This window comes from Sus scrofa, chromosome 1, assembly GCF_054392235.1.
Source record: "Sus scrofa isolate SSC_HxYL_T2T_F1_AM1 chromosome 1, Sscrofa_HxYL_maternal_Yorkshire_Landrace_v2.0, whole genome shotgun sequence".
In the NCBI taxonomy this organism is placed as follows: domain Eukaryota; kingdom Metazoa; phylum Chordata; class Mammalia; order Artiodactyla; family Suidae; genus Sus; species Sus scrofa.
The window spans coordinates 270,263,004-270,278,994 of record NC_139383.1 but is presented as its reverse complement, the minus strand read 5'-3'; the positions used below and the strand labels follow the sequence as shown (position 1 = coordinate 270,278,994).

The 15,991-nt window shown below is 43.6% G+C and overlaps 1 protein-coding gene across 4 annotated transcripts in view; it reads left to right on the top strand.

Moving 5' to 3' along the window:
* The window catches only part of BRINP1 (BMP/retinoic acid inducible neural specific 1), a 196,590-nt gene that overhangs the window by 150,190 nt on the left and 30,409 nt on the right, over window positions 1–15,991 (top strand). For all 4 annotated transcript variants that reach the window (XM_021077997.2, XM_021078073.2, XM_021078035.2 and 1 more), the window contains 1 exon segment: window positions 11,648–11,884. In XM_021077997.2, the coding sequence (XP_020933656.1) occupies window positions 11,648–11,884 (237 nt within the window).

The following is a 15,991-nucleotide window of genomic DNA, read 5'->3' as shown; positions in this document are numbered from 1 at the left end:
AATGATTTCAGTGTTCATAGTATATGCTCAATAAATATTTACTCATTTAAACTTATTTGGATTGTCAAAGCAATTTGCTTGAGTCTTAGTGGTTATTGTGATAAAATATATGTAACATGGAGTTCCTCCTGTGGCTCAGAGGGTTAGGAATCCAACTGCAGTGGCTTGGGTCTCTGTGGAGGTGTGGGTTCGATCCCCAGCCCAGGAATTTCCATATACCACATATACACATACACAAAATGTTTAATATTTTAATCATTTTAAAACATACAGTTCAGTGGCACTGAATACATTCACAGTGTTGTGCAACTATCTAGTTCCAGAATTTTTTCACCACGCCCAGTGGAAATGTCATGTCCGCTAAGCGCTCATTCCCCATTTCCCACCCCCCCAGTCTCTGGAAACTACTAATCTGCCTCTGTCCCTATGGATTTGCCTGTTCTGGACATGCCATGCAATTGGAATTATACAATATGTTTTTTTGAGTGTGTCTGACATTTTTCATATAACTAAATATTTTTAAGATTCATCCACGTTATGGCATGTTAACAGTACTTCATTCTTTAATGGTTAAGCCAATAATCCATTGTGTAGATAGACCACAGTTTATCCATTCATAGGCTGATGGACATTTAGGCGATCTCCATCTTTTAGTTAACATTGTTTCTATGAATTCTGGGTTCAAGTTTTTATTTAAATGCCTGTCTGCAATTCTTTTGGAGTATATACCTGAAGAGTGGAATTGCTGGATCATAGGGCAATTAAATTAAAAAAAAAAGCTTTGGTGCAAAAATAAGTTGGTTTTGTGGTAGATTGTATGATTGCATCATTCTTGTCCCCTGAAAGGATTATGTATACCAGTGCATTGCCATGTTACTGACAATGCTGTCCTGTGAGAGGTGTATATACACTGCACCCAGTTGATATTGGATTTGGCCATATGATTCACTCTGGCCAGTGGAATGTCAGAGAACAAAAAGCTTGCCTCATCTTAGAAGGTGCTCGAGGAGGCATTGCCTGGCTTAGCTTTTACACTTCTGTTATGAAAATGACATATACCCGAGAGAGGCCACCCTTTCAGCCTAGATCCAGAAGATATCTGGAGCACAGCCAAAGCCCAGCCAACATGAAACATGTGCAAAGAAATACTCTTGTGTTTGTAAGCCACTGGGATTTGGGAGCTATTTGATACCATAGAGAAACTTAACAAAAGCTCTGTAAGACTGATACACTTCATTAAACAACATAAACTACACTTATTTACTGCAAGACTTCTCAGTGCCTTAACTGGGTTACTGTGTATGATGCATCTCAAGAGCTGGATTAAATACACAGAGTTTCCTGAATGTATCTGATCTTAGTTACATTTGCAGGTCTATGATTCTATGTCCTACAACTTGGCAAATGCTGGACTATCATATCATTTGGGTTCAATCCTGCCCACAATAACTTTTCCACATGACTTCACTCTTACAAAAGTAGACAGCTTTTCTTTAATCCTTCTGCTGAAACAGGTGTATATTTTATTTAAATTGTACATTTATGAATTTTGTTCTCCCACCCAGTTCGAGCCCCTTGAGGTCAGAAACCATCTCATCTGTTTTCCATATCTCTAGCATCTAGTACATTGCCTGCCTCCTCAATAAAATGATTGAAAGACCTTTCCTAAGAGTGGCACATTGAACAGTTCTGTCTTCATTTATGTTTGTGCTTGAGGCCATGAAAAGAATGCAAAGACAATTCTCTGGTGGCCTAGTGCGTTAAATATCTGGCATTGTCACTGCTATAGCTCAGATTCAATCCCTGGCCTGGGAACTTCTGTATGCCATAAGCATGGCCAAAAAAAAAAAAAAAAAAAATTTAAATTCCTAAGAATGTAAAGACATATAAAAAGCGGTTATAGTTCTCAAGAGTCATAACATGTAGCAATAGATCCACCAAAATGTGTCCTGAAATTAGTGGTCAATCTTATTTAGTGCCATTTTTCTCTTAGGATGTTTTTTCGATCTGTGTATTTTGTTTTTTTTTCACTCAGATGTTTCTGAGCACCTGTCTCTTTCACTATTGAGCTGAAGTTAAAATAGCTTCAGGTTTCAAGCTATGATGTTGGGAAAGATGACACAGGTCCTGCTCATGAGTTACGGCCCCAGAGATGGGGAGTGTGCTGAGCACAGAACAGAGAACCACAGTCCTCCCGGAAGCACGTTCTCTCTAAATTCACTTTCATTCAAACTCGTTTACTGGGTACCATGGATGTGCGGGATGACAAGGAAATGGGAGAAGGATGGAGCCCTGCCTCTTGCATTCAAGGAGCTCCCAGACCAGGAGGAACGTGAATATAGACACATAATATGGTGTGATACCTGTTCTGTTAGAATCTGGAAGAAGTGCCTTCTGCAGGGAGGCCTCAGATGGCCAAAGGCTTCCAGGGAAAGCAAGACAGAGTGAGGATAGGAAATGACATTAGTTGGACCACCATGTCCTCAAAGTCTCACGTGTGTTACATAATTGACTTTGTTTTCTAATTCATTGAGGTCCAATTTATGTACAGGATAATTCACCCTTTTGAGGTGAAGAGTTCTGTGACTGTGACAAGCATATCCAATCATGCAATCAAGATACCATCACAATCAAGATAAAAAAAAATTGTTCATTTAGCTTTTACACCAACCCTACAAAGGAAGCTTTAATGAGGAAACTGAGAATCAGAGAAGTTAAGCCTCTTAGTCTTAACTTCCCAAGGTCATGCTGTTAAGAAGAGCGGGAGCCAGAATTGGAACAGAGGGAATTTGTTGCACTGGGGGACAGAGGTTGTGGTGGTGCAGGTTGTGGCAAGAAAGGGGAGATGTGTTAGAAAAGAATCTGCAGACATCTATTGATCTAGGGATCAGGTGACACAGGGTCTTAGAGGTGGCCTTTGGTTTTTATCAGGAATTCTACGAAGACGCTTAGATTTACCTTGAATCAACTTCTTAATAGCTTCAAGGGGATCTTCATGTCGAAATTTTATGAAATTGAATTTTAGAAGTATGTTGGAGGAAAAAAACGTATGTTGGCCTCCTTACAGGTGATTTCGTAATTGAGACCATATTCTCGTTTTCAAAGTTAAATGGTCATTTAGAAGTCTCCCTGTCCCCTGATTCCTTTTGTCATTTTAAATCCTCCTCTAATTGTCTCTCTCCCTCACTGAAAACTAAGTTCCATGAAAGCAAGGGTTTTGTTTCTAGTTCCTTGTCTTTTCTCCAGTGCCTAAAAGAGTGTCTGGCACAGAATAGATGCCTAATTGATCTTTGCTTAATAATTAAAATAAGACCAGCACAGAATAGACTCAGAAAATCAAGGTTGGAAGAATCTTCATGATCAACTAGTATAGGAGCTGGCCAGCTTTCTCTGTAAAGAGCCAGATGGTAAATATTTTAGGCTTTGTGGGTCACGCACAGTCTCCGTTCCAACTCCTCAACTCTTCCATTGTAATGTGAAGGCAGCTGTAAACAATACTTAAGTTTCTGCGACTGTGTTCCAATAAAATTTATTTGTGAAAGTAGGCTGCAGGTCAGTTTGGCTCATGGGCCACAGTTTGCCAAGTCCTGTATCTGTTCGTATAGGCTTGGTTATACTGTACTAAGAAACAACCCCAGAATCCCAGTGGTCAGCAAATGAAAAAAAAATGCTTATTTTTTACTGGTGGTACATCGTGGTCGCAAGTCGATTGTGACTCAGCTTCATGGAATGAAGAAAGGCAACTCTCTGGAGAAAAGCGGTGGCCTCTAGATAGAACCTGGTTATGGTTGGGAGGGAAAACAGACATTGATGAACCTGTTTGTCAGTTCTCACAGCTTCATTTTTGAAGTTGCATATATCACTTTTGCTCACGTGTCATGGGGACCCCTCTGAGCTCAGAAGATGGGGATGTGTAATTTTTTCAAAGGGAGGACACTGCAGGGAGGGACACTGAATATGCATCCATGGGCTCTGTGGAATATTCTTTAAGTGTCAACATTCACATTCTGTTTTTATGCCAATGATGAGGTGTCCTGGACCTACCAAGGCAACCTCTTTCATCCCTCAGAACCTCTGATCATTGCAAACGTTCTCATTTTATTGTGCTGAATTTCATTGGCCTGTATCTTTCCTCTAAGAGTTCCGAGTCAACCCCCTAAGATCCTGCTGGAGAGATGATACTTGAGAAAACATAAGGTTACTCCTTCCAGAAGGGGGAGCCAGAACCCATCCACTTTTCCCCCCTGGTAGCTGCCTTTCTTTATTTCCCAGAGTGCAAATGACCCATCTTGGAGACAGGGCTGAACTTCTGAATGAGATCATAGCCTTTTCGCCCTTTCTGCACAGTTTCACCCGGTGAATTATCGTCTTATTTCCATTCCACTCCAATGAGCTGTCAGCGATGGATACTGTAATTCACGGCAGTAGAAACACAAACAGATGGGTAATTGACCTGCATGCCTTCATTACACTGGAGTTCAGAATGGCTGCTGGAGCCATAAAGTCCTTTTATCTGCCAGTCTGAAATCCCTGGGCTTTCACAGAAAGGGGGTCAGGCTGACTTTTTGCAAAAGGTGCAGTCCTCGTGGTTGCTTTCCCCACCTCGTGCTTTTCAGAAATGGACAGAAGTTGACAAGCTGAACTTGGCCAGTTCAAGACAACAGCTGGGACTCTGATGGGGCTTAGAGATATCTACAGGGGGCCATATTCAGATGCAAGAATAGGATAGAAAAATACTTATACTCAACCAAAAGAGAACTTGTATTTCCCCCTCTTCCTCTTAGCACTGTAAGAAAATGTGCATTTAATATTTAATGAAATAGGTCAGAAAAGAGCAAATCCATCAAAAATATTACTATATTAGATAATTAGAATATAGAATAAAATAAAACAAAGCTGAAAAAAAAAAAAACAGAAAGATATAAGGTCCTTGCCTTGAACAAGACTTATATTGATCCAAGATGGGCACACATGGAACCATCTCTGCTCAAGGCATGCCCGCTCCATGGAACATTGGAGTTGCCCTTCATTACTTATTAAGACTATGCTCTTATTTCAAGACTCTACCCCCATCCCACACACATCATAGCCTTCCATAATTATTGCCTCCAAGTGTATTTTCTTTCATCTTCATAATAGATCACTGCCTAATTCAATATTTGAAAGATGTTTATTTGACACCGACTGTTTACCAGCCATGATACTGCTTTGTGTGTTTTAATCGTCAGATAAGACCTCTGTCTCTTGGATCCTGTGCTTTAGTTTTGAATCTCCAGATAGCCCCTCTGTGTCCTTAGAAGATGGAAATATCTCCTCTAATAATTCCTCACATGTTCCTTGTTGAAAGAAGGAGAAAGAGGCTAGGTATTCCTATCAGAAAAAAGCAGGATTAGAGTCAGACGAAGGTTGGACCATAATCTCCAGGTTTTAGGAGCTCCTGGGCTTTGTGTCCTCTGTTCCAGACATTAAATGCTCCCTGGCTCACTGAGCCATCACCTGAATCAGGTGCCCGTTGTAAACAGCAGTACTGACAGAAACAGGGTCCTTCAGAGTCTCCAGGGATCCAGTGTAGGTTGACCCTGTGAAAGTTCTGTTACTTTAGTGCCCCCAAAGGTTGCAATTCAACAGCACAGTGAGTCTTCTTTTTCTGAATCTCAGGTTCACTCCCTGTCTGTAATAGGCAAGGACCCTTGATCTTTGTTGTTCTAATGAGTTGACAGATCTCTGCTCCATGTCTTTCTTCCCTCCAGAGGTGTGACCTTCTCAGAGGCACCAGAACTCTTTCTTTCTTCTCTAGGGATCTTGGAAGTAAACAAACAAATCCCAAAAAAGGTGAGCCTTAACAAGAAAGAAAGGCGAAGGCCACGTTGGTTCTTAGTTGGAAGAGTAGTATTGACTGAGGCTTTGGCACAGGCTGTTTCCACTTTCTGGACTCCTTCCTGTGGATCCCCTGACTCTGTTAAACCATCGGGTCTCAGCCTAACTGCTGCTTCCTCCAGGAGGGCATCTTGGACCACCTCTCCTCCATGCTGGGCTAGGGGTTCTTCTGTGTTCCCTGAGCAGCCATGTGCTTCTGGGTGAGCTCTGGTCTCACTTCATCCAAGCAGCTTGTTTTACAGGCCTGTCTCCTACTCAGCTGTGAGGTCAGTGAGGGCAGGGGGGTGCCTGCTTTATTCACCCTCATATCCACGGCACAGCACCTGGCACACGGTTGGGCTTAAGTAAGAGGTGTAGGGGAAAAGGGAGGAGAGACAGGAAGGTGAGAAGAAAAGGACTTATGGAAGGGGGGAGGAGAGGAAGGAAGGAAGAAAGGATGGATAGTTCATTGAAGCACAGTCAATGGAATAATAATAAGGACCTACAATAATGGCTTATAACGCTGTGAAGACAAAATGTACTCTTGGCATGTTTCCTCCTAGCCCAAATAGGGCCACTCAGGAAGGACTTTTCCAAGGAGGGCTTAAGTTTGGTCCACATAATGGATTAGGTAGTAATAGAGTGTGAATGGAGGAACCTAACATTTACTGAAGACTTAATTACATTGATGTCTTAGTCTGCTTGGGCTGCTATAACAAAATACCCTAGAATGGGTTGTTTGAACAAGAGACGTTTATTTCTTACTGTTCTGGAGGCTGAACAGGCAAGGCAATGACTGATTCAGCATCTGGGAAAGACACACTCCTGGCTTGTAGACAGCTGCTTTCTCGCTGTGTACCGATGTGGCTTTTTCTCAGTGTGTGCTTAGGGAGGGAAGGCCGGGGGGAGGAAGGGGCGGGGAGACTTCCCATCTCTTCCTCTTCCTATGAGGGCCCCAACTTCATGACCTAATTTAAACCTAATCATCTCCCAAAGGCCCCACCTCCTAATATGATTAAGTGGAGGGGGGAAGGGGGAAATTGGGGGCAGGGGGGAGCATAAACCTTCAGCTATAGCAGCCAGCTGTTTGCTGAAGTGCTGTTTCTACCTTTTCTCCCCTCATCTACTCCTCACAACAGCCCTGGAAGGGGGTTATCAGGATTTTTTTGTTTGTTTGTTTGTTTGTTTTTGCCTTTGTTTGTAGAACCAGATTTTTGTTTTGTTTTGTTTTGTTTTGAAGTGTAATGAGATGGGGGAGAACATAACATATCCCATATGTCTACTCATGGCCTATGGAAGTTCCCAGGTTAGGAGTTGAATCAGAGTTGCAGCTGCCAGCCTACACAACAGCCATAGCAATGCCAGATCCAAGCTTTATCTGTGACCTACACAACCGCTCATTGGATCCCTAACCCAAGGAGCAAGGGCAGGCATTGAACCCATGTTCTCATGGACACTAGTCAGGTTCGTTATGGTTGAGCCAGGTGGGAGCTCTGGTTATTGAGATTTGAACTTTACCAGCAAGAAAACTTGTGTTCCGGAGAGACTAAGCCATCCCTGGAGGCCACTCTGTGCTGGAGGTGCCTGAGGGACCCTAGGCCATGCCTTTGTCTCTGTTCCCACATCATCCAGCTAGAGGTGAGAAAAGGCCCTTAGGTGCTTCAGAACCCAGCTACCATTCCTGGATTCGAGTCCTGAATTTTTTACTTTAGTTGAGGAGCCATGGACATATGTCCTCAATTCTAACAGCCTCAAAGTTCTCAGGGACAACTTTCTTTTCAGTTGGGATGGAAAAGTCAATGGTTCTTTCATTCAACGAAGGAAGGTCTGAAACCCGCATGGGGCTTGGCCTTAACTGACACTTGGGGGGCCATCATGAACAGACACGGCCTCTGTCCCCGTAAAGCCCACTCTCTAATGGGGGAGATGGAAGGAAAGTGAAGGCAAATGAATAAGATCATTTCATTCGGAAACTAATTTATGATGAGAATAGAAGGGGCATTTGAACTTGGGTGGTCTGAGCAAGTCTGGATGGCAGGATGGGACAGTCAGGCAGAGATCTAGGAAAGGAATATTATTCTAGGTTCAGAGAGGGACGAGTGTAGAAAGAACTAGATAGGCACAAAGGAGGGACTGAAAAGCAGCAGGATGCCTGGTGTGTTCTGAAAAGAAGAGAGAACTGGGAGGTAAGAAGGAAGAGGCAAGGATATAGAAATATACCCCGATGTGGCAGAGAGAAGACAAGCCCCCAGCACACAAAGACCATACGTAGAATACAGAAAGTATTGGGAGGTCCATGGGTTGAAGGTGAGGCGAGAGGGAGAAGGGAGGAAGCTGAGGCAAAGGTCAGGGAAAGAGAAGGCAGGTGACGTGGACGTTCCCACGTGGACAATGCCCACTCCGTGACATATTCCAGTTTAAAGTAGAACCAGATTTTTGTTTTGTTTTGTTTTGTTTTGAAGTATAATGAGATGGGGGAGAACATAACATATCCCATATGTCTAGCGTGGGTGAGTTGGTGTGCAAATGTAACTTTCCACTCTTGCCTTCCTGGGTGTTGGGAGGCAAAATTTATAGGCTTGGCACTAATGGTGGCCTTTCTCTCGCTCTTTCTCATTTTCTCGGTTTTCCTTTCCGTGTGTGTGTGTGTGTGTGTGTGTGTGTGTGTGTGTGTGTGTCTTTGGGAATGGTGGAGAGAGACGATTCCACCCCAGCCGGCAGCTGTATATCTTTCAAGCAGTGGTTCCCCAGGCCAAATCCCCCTCCAAGTTATTTATGGCTCCCATTGAAGCCCGCGGGGCTCAGGCGCCCATGTAGAAGGTGCCCAGCAATGGGCCCCTTTGTTGGACCCAGGTCACTGGGCAAGGACACTGGCGGTGACTGCTCTGTGAACCTCCGCTCCCGGAGAAATGGTTATGTAACTTTAAACAGTAATGACATTTTGCAGAAAAGTGCTTTTTAATTGCTACGTCTTCATTATTCTCTTTCAAATCTGCCCAGGAGATTCCGCCTCAGAGACAGCTTGGCATGTGCTGGGTTTCCATTTTTAAAGAGCAACCAGTTTTGTGTTTCAGCTGCTCCCAGAAACCCCCCAACCCCAAACTTCATCTGTTTTCAATTGCATGAAATGGGGTAGGTAAGACTGCCTTTTGTATCCTTGCCAGACGGAGGAATGATTTGACGCAATTTTCTAAAAATGCTCTTCCCAAATTCCTTCTGGGTTGGGACTAAGAATAGAATATTTTATCCCCTACAAAAGGGAGAAAGAAAATGATGAGCAAGCTTGAAAAATAGGACTGAGAATATAGTCTATAGAGTTTCTTTAAGCAACTGAAACTTAACCCCAATCCATAGACTCAGATGCCTATAGGGGATTGGGATCGGCTAAAAATACATCTTGCTCTGGAAGCAAAAATGGCAATACAGATAAAATGACTCAATAATGCATACTCTGAAAAAATCGTTGACTTGGTGTAGAAGGACGTTACTGCTTGATTTGGTTTGCTTGACCTTTAGGAATCTGTATCATACAAGAGCCCTTCTAAGCAATGATTCAAATTCGTTTGGACTCTTTGCTCATTGGGGTGGAACTCGCCCAGCCTTGCGGTGGAACATCTCCCAGCCTGGACACCTCTGTCTGTTAGAAAACCTTCCGCCTTCCATGCATATTGACAGAGGATCTATCTTTCTAATTAGCGTTCCCACCAGCGTTGGTGCAACAGGCACAGAATCCCAACCCCTCCTCCTTGTAGAAGCTCTCCAAGGACCTAAACACTGCCCTCGGGATATGTTCTTCTTCTGATTAAATACTCACAGCTATTGTTCCTTTATTTATCCTGAAATTTGGGTTGAAACTTAAAAAAAAAAAAAAAAGCACACACACACTTTCATCAGAGGAATGGCATCATCACTATTGTCATCCAAAATGGGAATAAATCACATTTATTGTTTGCTTGCTCTGTGTCAGGAATTGTTCTAGACAATTCTCAAGAATTCTTTCACTTCGTCCTTTCAGCAACCCTCTAACGTCGGTATCAAAAGCATCTCTGTTTTAGAGAAGAGGAAGCGGAGCCTTGGAGAGGTTGAATAGGATGACGTCAGTAGTTAAGTGGAGGAACTTGACTCTAGCAATGCCCAGCTCTTAACTACTGGATGATGGATTCCTACCAGAAGACACGCTGGAGGCCCAGTCTCCTTTTCCACACGGCCCCTCTGAAAATAGTCTTTTTTAGCTGCCGTATGAAGAAAGGTAGAAACGATGAGGCTTTTTTTTTTTTTTTAAAGTAATTTGAAAGCCAGAGAAAGATAAAAATCTAGAAACGCAACTGTGAAGTAGAGAGCGAGAGAAATGCTGAGTTTATTCAGCAAATCCCTGATGAGGAGGATTAGGGATGTCCCTGAAGCATGAATGAGAAAAAAAGTTAATCCAAATATCACAGTTCTCTTTTACACAGTGGGTAGTAAAACCCCAATATAGGCATTGCTGGCTAAAACTGTCAGCACCTCCAAAAGAAGGGGAGAAGAACGTCCCAGGTGAAAGTGCTTGCGCGAATCAATTTAGCCCAGCGTTGTCTTTTTGTTTCGGGGCACCATCAGCAGTGGCCTGCTGTGCTGACATTTCATAGGTACAAGAGCAGCACGCCTGCCCAGATAAGTCCTTCTCCATCATTGGTCCTCAAGATTAGGACTTGGATTAGTCAAGTGTGGAGAAAAGATCATGCGTTGTGGTCCAGAGAATTCCTCCTATAAACATGAGCTACTCATTTCCTTTTGGTGGGTTTTGCCCTCCTCATTAAGCAAAGAAGAGAAAATTAATTGGATGCCATTCTCCACTGATGTTGGGGTGTGTGTGATACAGTGGTCCTCTTAAATTCTATAACTTTATGTATATCTTCTTACCCTGGAAAACTACCAAAGTATCCCTGTTAGTCATAGAGGAAATCCAAGTTCCTTCGCAGGTAATAAAGACGTGCCTTTTGCCCTCTGGCATCTGCCCTTTTCTAAAACCTATTCTCCTCCAGCACTGCACCTCCACCCATCCAAATTCATGTCCTTCATCAGCAATTCCCAGACACGTTAAGTCTTCCTTCTTGCCCCCGCCCCACTTTAGAATGTGCTACCTGATCTTTTTTACATTACAATCTCGTATTCACTTTTCAACCAGCCCAAATATTACCTCCTCTCAAAGTTTGCCCTGCTAACCCAGCAATCTTATTTGCAGGCTTCTGCTGTCTTGTTGCCTCATAAGGCCAGTTTTGCTCTGGGTCTCTACAGTGGTGTTAGTTATGATGACGTGTGTACATGCCCACCCCTGCTGCTTATATTGCAAACTCCCCAAGGGCAAAGATCATGTCTTTTTCATCTCGATAGACCTCATGCCTAGCTCAGGACTTGGGCTTCATAAATAGGGTTTATAAATATTAGAAGGAAAGAAATGAAGGAAATAAGGAAAAATAAACAATAATCTTGTGCTTTCAATAAGGATTTTCTCCCCAAATGGAAAAAGTATATTAACAGATCTGGCTCCAGCCTCAGTCCTAATATCACGGAATAGAGTTTATGCAGTACAGGGATGGCCAAGGTCACGACCTGAGAAGTTTAAGTAGAAGCAAGGCAACTGGAGGCCTCGCCAATTATGCCCTGCGTGCATCTAGGCAGGCCCAGAAATCGTGCGATTACAACACACAAGGAGCAAGCCAGCAGCTTCAGGTTTCCACCCATCACCTCTCGGAACTGTTAATGAAACACCTTTTCTAACCTTTTTTCCCCCCTTCTCACTATTCTCAATCAGGTCTTCAGATCATCTTCCCTCAGTATCTGCAAGAGAAGTTTGTCCAGTCAGCCTTGAGCTACATCATGTGCAACGGTGAGGGGGAGTACGTGTGCCAGGACAGCCAGTGTAGATGCCAGTGTGCGGAGGAGTTCCCGCAGTGCAACTGCCCCATCACCGACATCCAGATCATGGAGTACACGCTGGCCAACATGGCCAAGTCTTGGGCCGAAGCTTACAAGGACTTGGAGAATTCAGGTAGAGAGCCTCACGGTACTACTGCATGCATGGCCTCGTGCCAAGTCTATAGAAGGAAACAAACTGGAGTTAGGATGGCTGGCGGAATATTCAGTGACATCTCCCGGGCCCCCGGCCTTTCTCACTTTGGGGGGGTCCAGTCATTCTAGTAGCGGTCAACAAGTAGGCACTCAATAAATCTCCACTGAGTGGAGTGGTGAATAGCATAATCAGGTTTGTGGTCCTGTGATGTATTGCTTCTGTGGTACCCAGAAGACAGAGGGGATTATGCCGCACAGCACATAGGAAGCCCCTGAAGAGAGAAGTCACAGGTAGTTATATTGATTCTTGAATGTGTGTGCGTGTCTGTCTATCTGTCTAAATAAATGAACACACGTATATGTACAAATATGTCTGTATATATGCATATATATATATGTACATAGGTATGTAGATACTTATGCAGATATTCGAAGAATTCTCAGACTTTCACAGCTGGAAGTCACTTTTCAGGTCACTTGGCTGTGTCCTGCTTTTCATGGTTAAGAAAAGTGAACAGGGGAGGAAAGTTAGCCACCCAAGGCCATACAGTAGTTAAGGTGTAGAGTTGGGTTTTTCCTCCTGGGGTTATAGGGTACGTGGGAAATCCAGGCATGTACCCTATAACTATGCAGGTAATTGTGACCTGCTTATCATAGGTGTGTCAGGAGTGAGGAGCTCCTGGGAGCAGATCGCATGGCTTTGGAGGTCAGTGTAGCCAGGAGGGGCCGCCTCAGGGAAGAGCAGACTTCTAAGAGCAGACACCTGAGTGTGTGCAGAGATCACAAGTTGAGTGCAGGTCAACCAGCAGGGGGCGCCTGAGAGAGAGATGGCTGCAATGTGGGTTAGGAGGATGCTATAGGTAATAAAAATGGGAAATGGGCACAGAAGTTGAGCTATTTAGAAGGAAAAATTAGCAGGGCTTGATGTTAGATTGGCTATGAGAGTTGAGGGGTATTAAGGTGAGCTCCAGGGACCCCTTAGGTATGCTCGTTAGACAATTTTTTTTTTTTTTTTTTTGTCTTTTTGCTATTTCTTGGGCCGCCCCCGTGGCATATGGAGGTTCCCAGGCTAGGGGTCGAATTGGAGCTGTAGCCACCGGCCTACGCCAGAGCCACAGCAACTCGGGATCTGAGCCGCGTCTGCAACCTGCACCACAGCTCACGGCAACGCCGGATCCTTAACCCACTGAGCAAGTGCAGGGACTGAACCCGCAACCTCATGGTTCCTAGTCGGATTCGTTAACCACTGCGCCACGACGGGAACTCCTCGTTAGATGATTTTGATGGATATCAGTACAGTTCATGGAGCTAGAACACCCTAGAAAGTTTGGAACAAAAGACTGCATACTCAGTTGTGGACATGAAAGGCTTGGGAACCCTTGAGACTTCCAAGAAGAAATACCAAGTAGATATTTGGCATTTAATGTGTGCTCAGATATCTGTTAAATAAATGGACATATGTATAGAGCATTTCTGTTTCTGATACCACTTTACATTCCTTAAATCTATTCTGACAAGCACATGAAAGTCAGTCGTGCTGATCCTGTGTTACAGAGGAGGGAGGGGGCCAAGACCCCATGTCTTCCCCACGGTTACATAGTTAGCAAGTGACAGCTGTGGAAGTGGAATCCCTGATTCTAAGCCCCGTACTCACCACGGCTTTTGCAACTTCTTAATTCTTCTTTACCCCCCAGGCCTCAGTTCCCTCATCTGATAAATGAGAGGACATGTTTGTGTTTTTAATATTTGAATGTATTTAAATCTTTAGCCAAGAAACCCTTTGATCACACAAAATTGTACCTTGGAGCCACTGGGTACCACAGATAAAAGCTGAGCTTTAGAGCGCACTATGTCTGGAAATCAGGGGTTTCCTTGAACTCCAAGCCCCCGACCAGCTCTGTAAGCACACAACGCATCCCTGATTCTACTCTCCCGGGGTCACTGAGTGGAATGTCGGAGGCCTTAGGAACGTGCACTTATTAGTCCTTTTACTTTATTTTATTTTTATTTTTCTTAAATGAGAGTTGCAACATTTATTTTAGGTCCCCACTCTCTCTCTCTCTTTTTTTTTTTTGTCTTTTTTGCCACACTCACAGCATATGGAAGTTCCTGGGCCAGGGATCGAACCAATACTGCAGTAGTGACCAGAGCCACAGCAGTGAAAACTGCAGGAGCCTTAACCCACCAGACCATCAGAGGATTCCTTCATTAGTCCACTTAAAATCCTGGGAACTCACCAAGGAGGAGACGTTCATGATGGAGATATAGGAGGACGATTATTTGGCCTCAAACAAAAAAGCATGTGACAAAATGCCTTTGCAAAAAGAAGCAAGGGATTGCTAAAAAAGCCGAGAGGGGTGTAGGCTGCAGTAGGCATCTGTAGTACAGAATCTTTATTCCCAAGGAAGGGAAACCACTTTGAGTGGGTAGGTGGGTGGATGAGGAAATGCAGAAAGCAGAGATGCTGCGGAGTAAGCTGACAAGACCACAGAAATGATTCCCGTGTCACAGTTTCTCCCCACAAAGGCACACGTTCCCTCTCTCTGTCCCACTCTTAGCCTTTTGGAGTGTTTGTACCCATGAAGACCAACCCATCCCACCACATATATGTTATGTGGCTTGTATGTTTTCTTTCCTTTCTTTCGCAGCCCATGCCCTTAACGGCTCAGCACGAGGTAATTTGGAGGAATCAATGACTGGCTCAAGGTCAAAGCCACCGATTCCTTCATGGCTCAAGTGTTGGTGGTCAAATAGGATGTAGTTGACACACAGAAAGGGAGGTCTACGCCTTCTTTATTGGGAAGGAACCCTTCTACCTTTAGTCAAGAAAATCAGATCCTTGTACTTTTATATAAGATATTCCTACCTGGCCCAAATGCTGGCTTGTTGAAGGTCAACAGAGCCCTGTCCTTTGAGGTCAACAGAGCCCTCTACAGGATGCGCTGCATGGCGGGAGGCTTAGACGGCCAACATAGCACAGCGTCATTAGGGCCCTTCCTCTGCCACCATCCAGCCCACTGAATAAATCCAGTAGTGAAGGCATGTGTTATCCTTCCCATCTCACACGGCCATCCCCTGAGCACTTTCTGGATATTGAAAACTATTTAGTCAGAACCCGCTCTCTGTTACCCTCTCATGATTTGGATTAGATGCTATTATTGATAGATGGGGAAACTGGGGTGTTGAGAGAATAATGGTTGGACCACCATTCAAAGGTCAAGCATAGATTTGAACTCATGCATGTCTAACTATCTACAACGAGTTTCCTGAGGCCTTTGAGGAGTCAGAGACTCCTGTTTCAGCACCTTCCTATAAAATCTGTTAAAAATATATAGTTTTTTTTTTTTTTTTTTTTTTCCCAATTCACTGATCCTCTTCATGTGTGGAGAGGAAGGGTTTGGAGTCTGTCTAGAGTTTGAATTCTCTCACTCACTGGCTGTGTGACCTTGGCAAGTCGTTTAACTTCTCTGTGCCCTAGTTTCTATGAAAGGGGGACATTAAAATCACCCACCTGGTATGTTGTCTATAAAAATCACTTTTACGTGTTAGTAGTTTAAGACTGAACTTAATGAACTGAATGTCTAATGTGCTTGGAATTTCCTTGTAGTTTTATAACATGAAATGAAAGTATTAAGCTTGAGATAGATGATAGATTGATTGACTGATAGACAGATAGATTGATAGATGACAGATCATAGATGATAAATAAATGATTGATAAATGATAGATGATAGATAGGTAGATAGATAGACAGATATTCCAACCATTTAGCCTCATTTCCCTGCAAAATGATCAACCTCTTAATTCTTTAATTTTCCTAATAGTTGAGGGGAGTTGAGTAGGGGGTAAGTATTAGATGTGAAAACAAAAGTTCAGGTTTTAGTCCTGCCTCTTGTTCCTCGTGGGCTGTCCTACCTTTGAAAAATCATTTTCCCACTTGAGGCTTCAGTTTCTCCAAATGTAGAACAAGAAGCTGACCTAGATAAGCTCTAAGGCTATGTCAACCTGTAACACGTGCAGATGTACTGAAATTCTGCATCTCAAACCACCTAGGAGACCCAAGAGTTTGTCCCCATCTCTTCAGCTG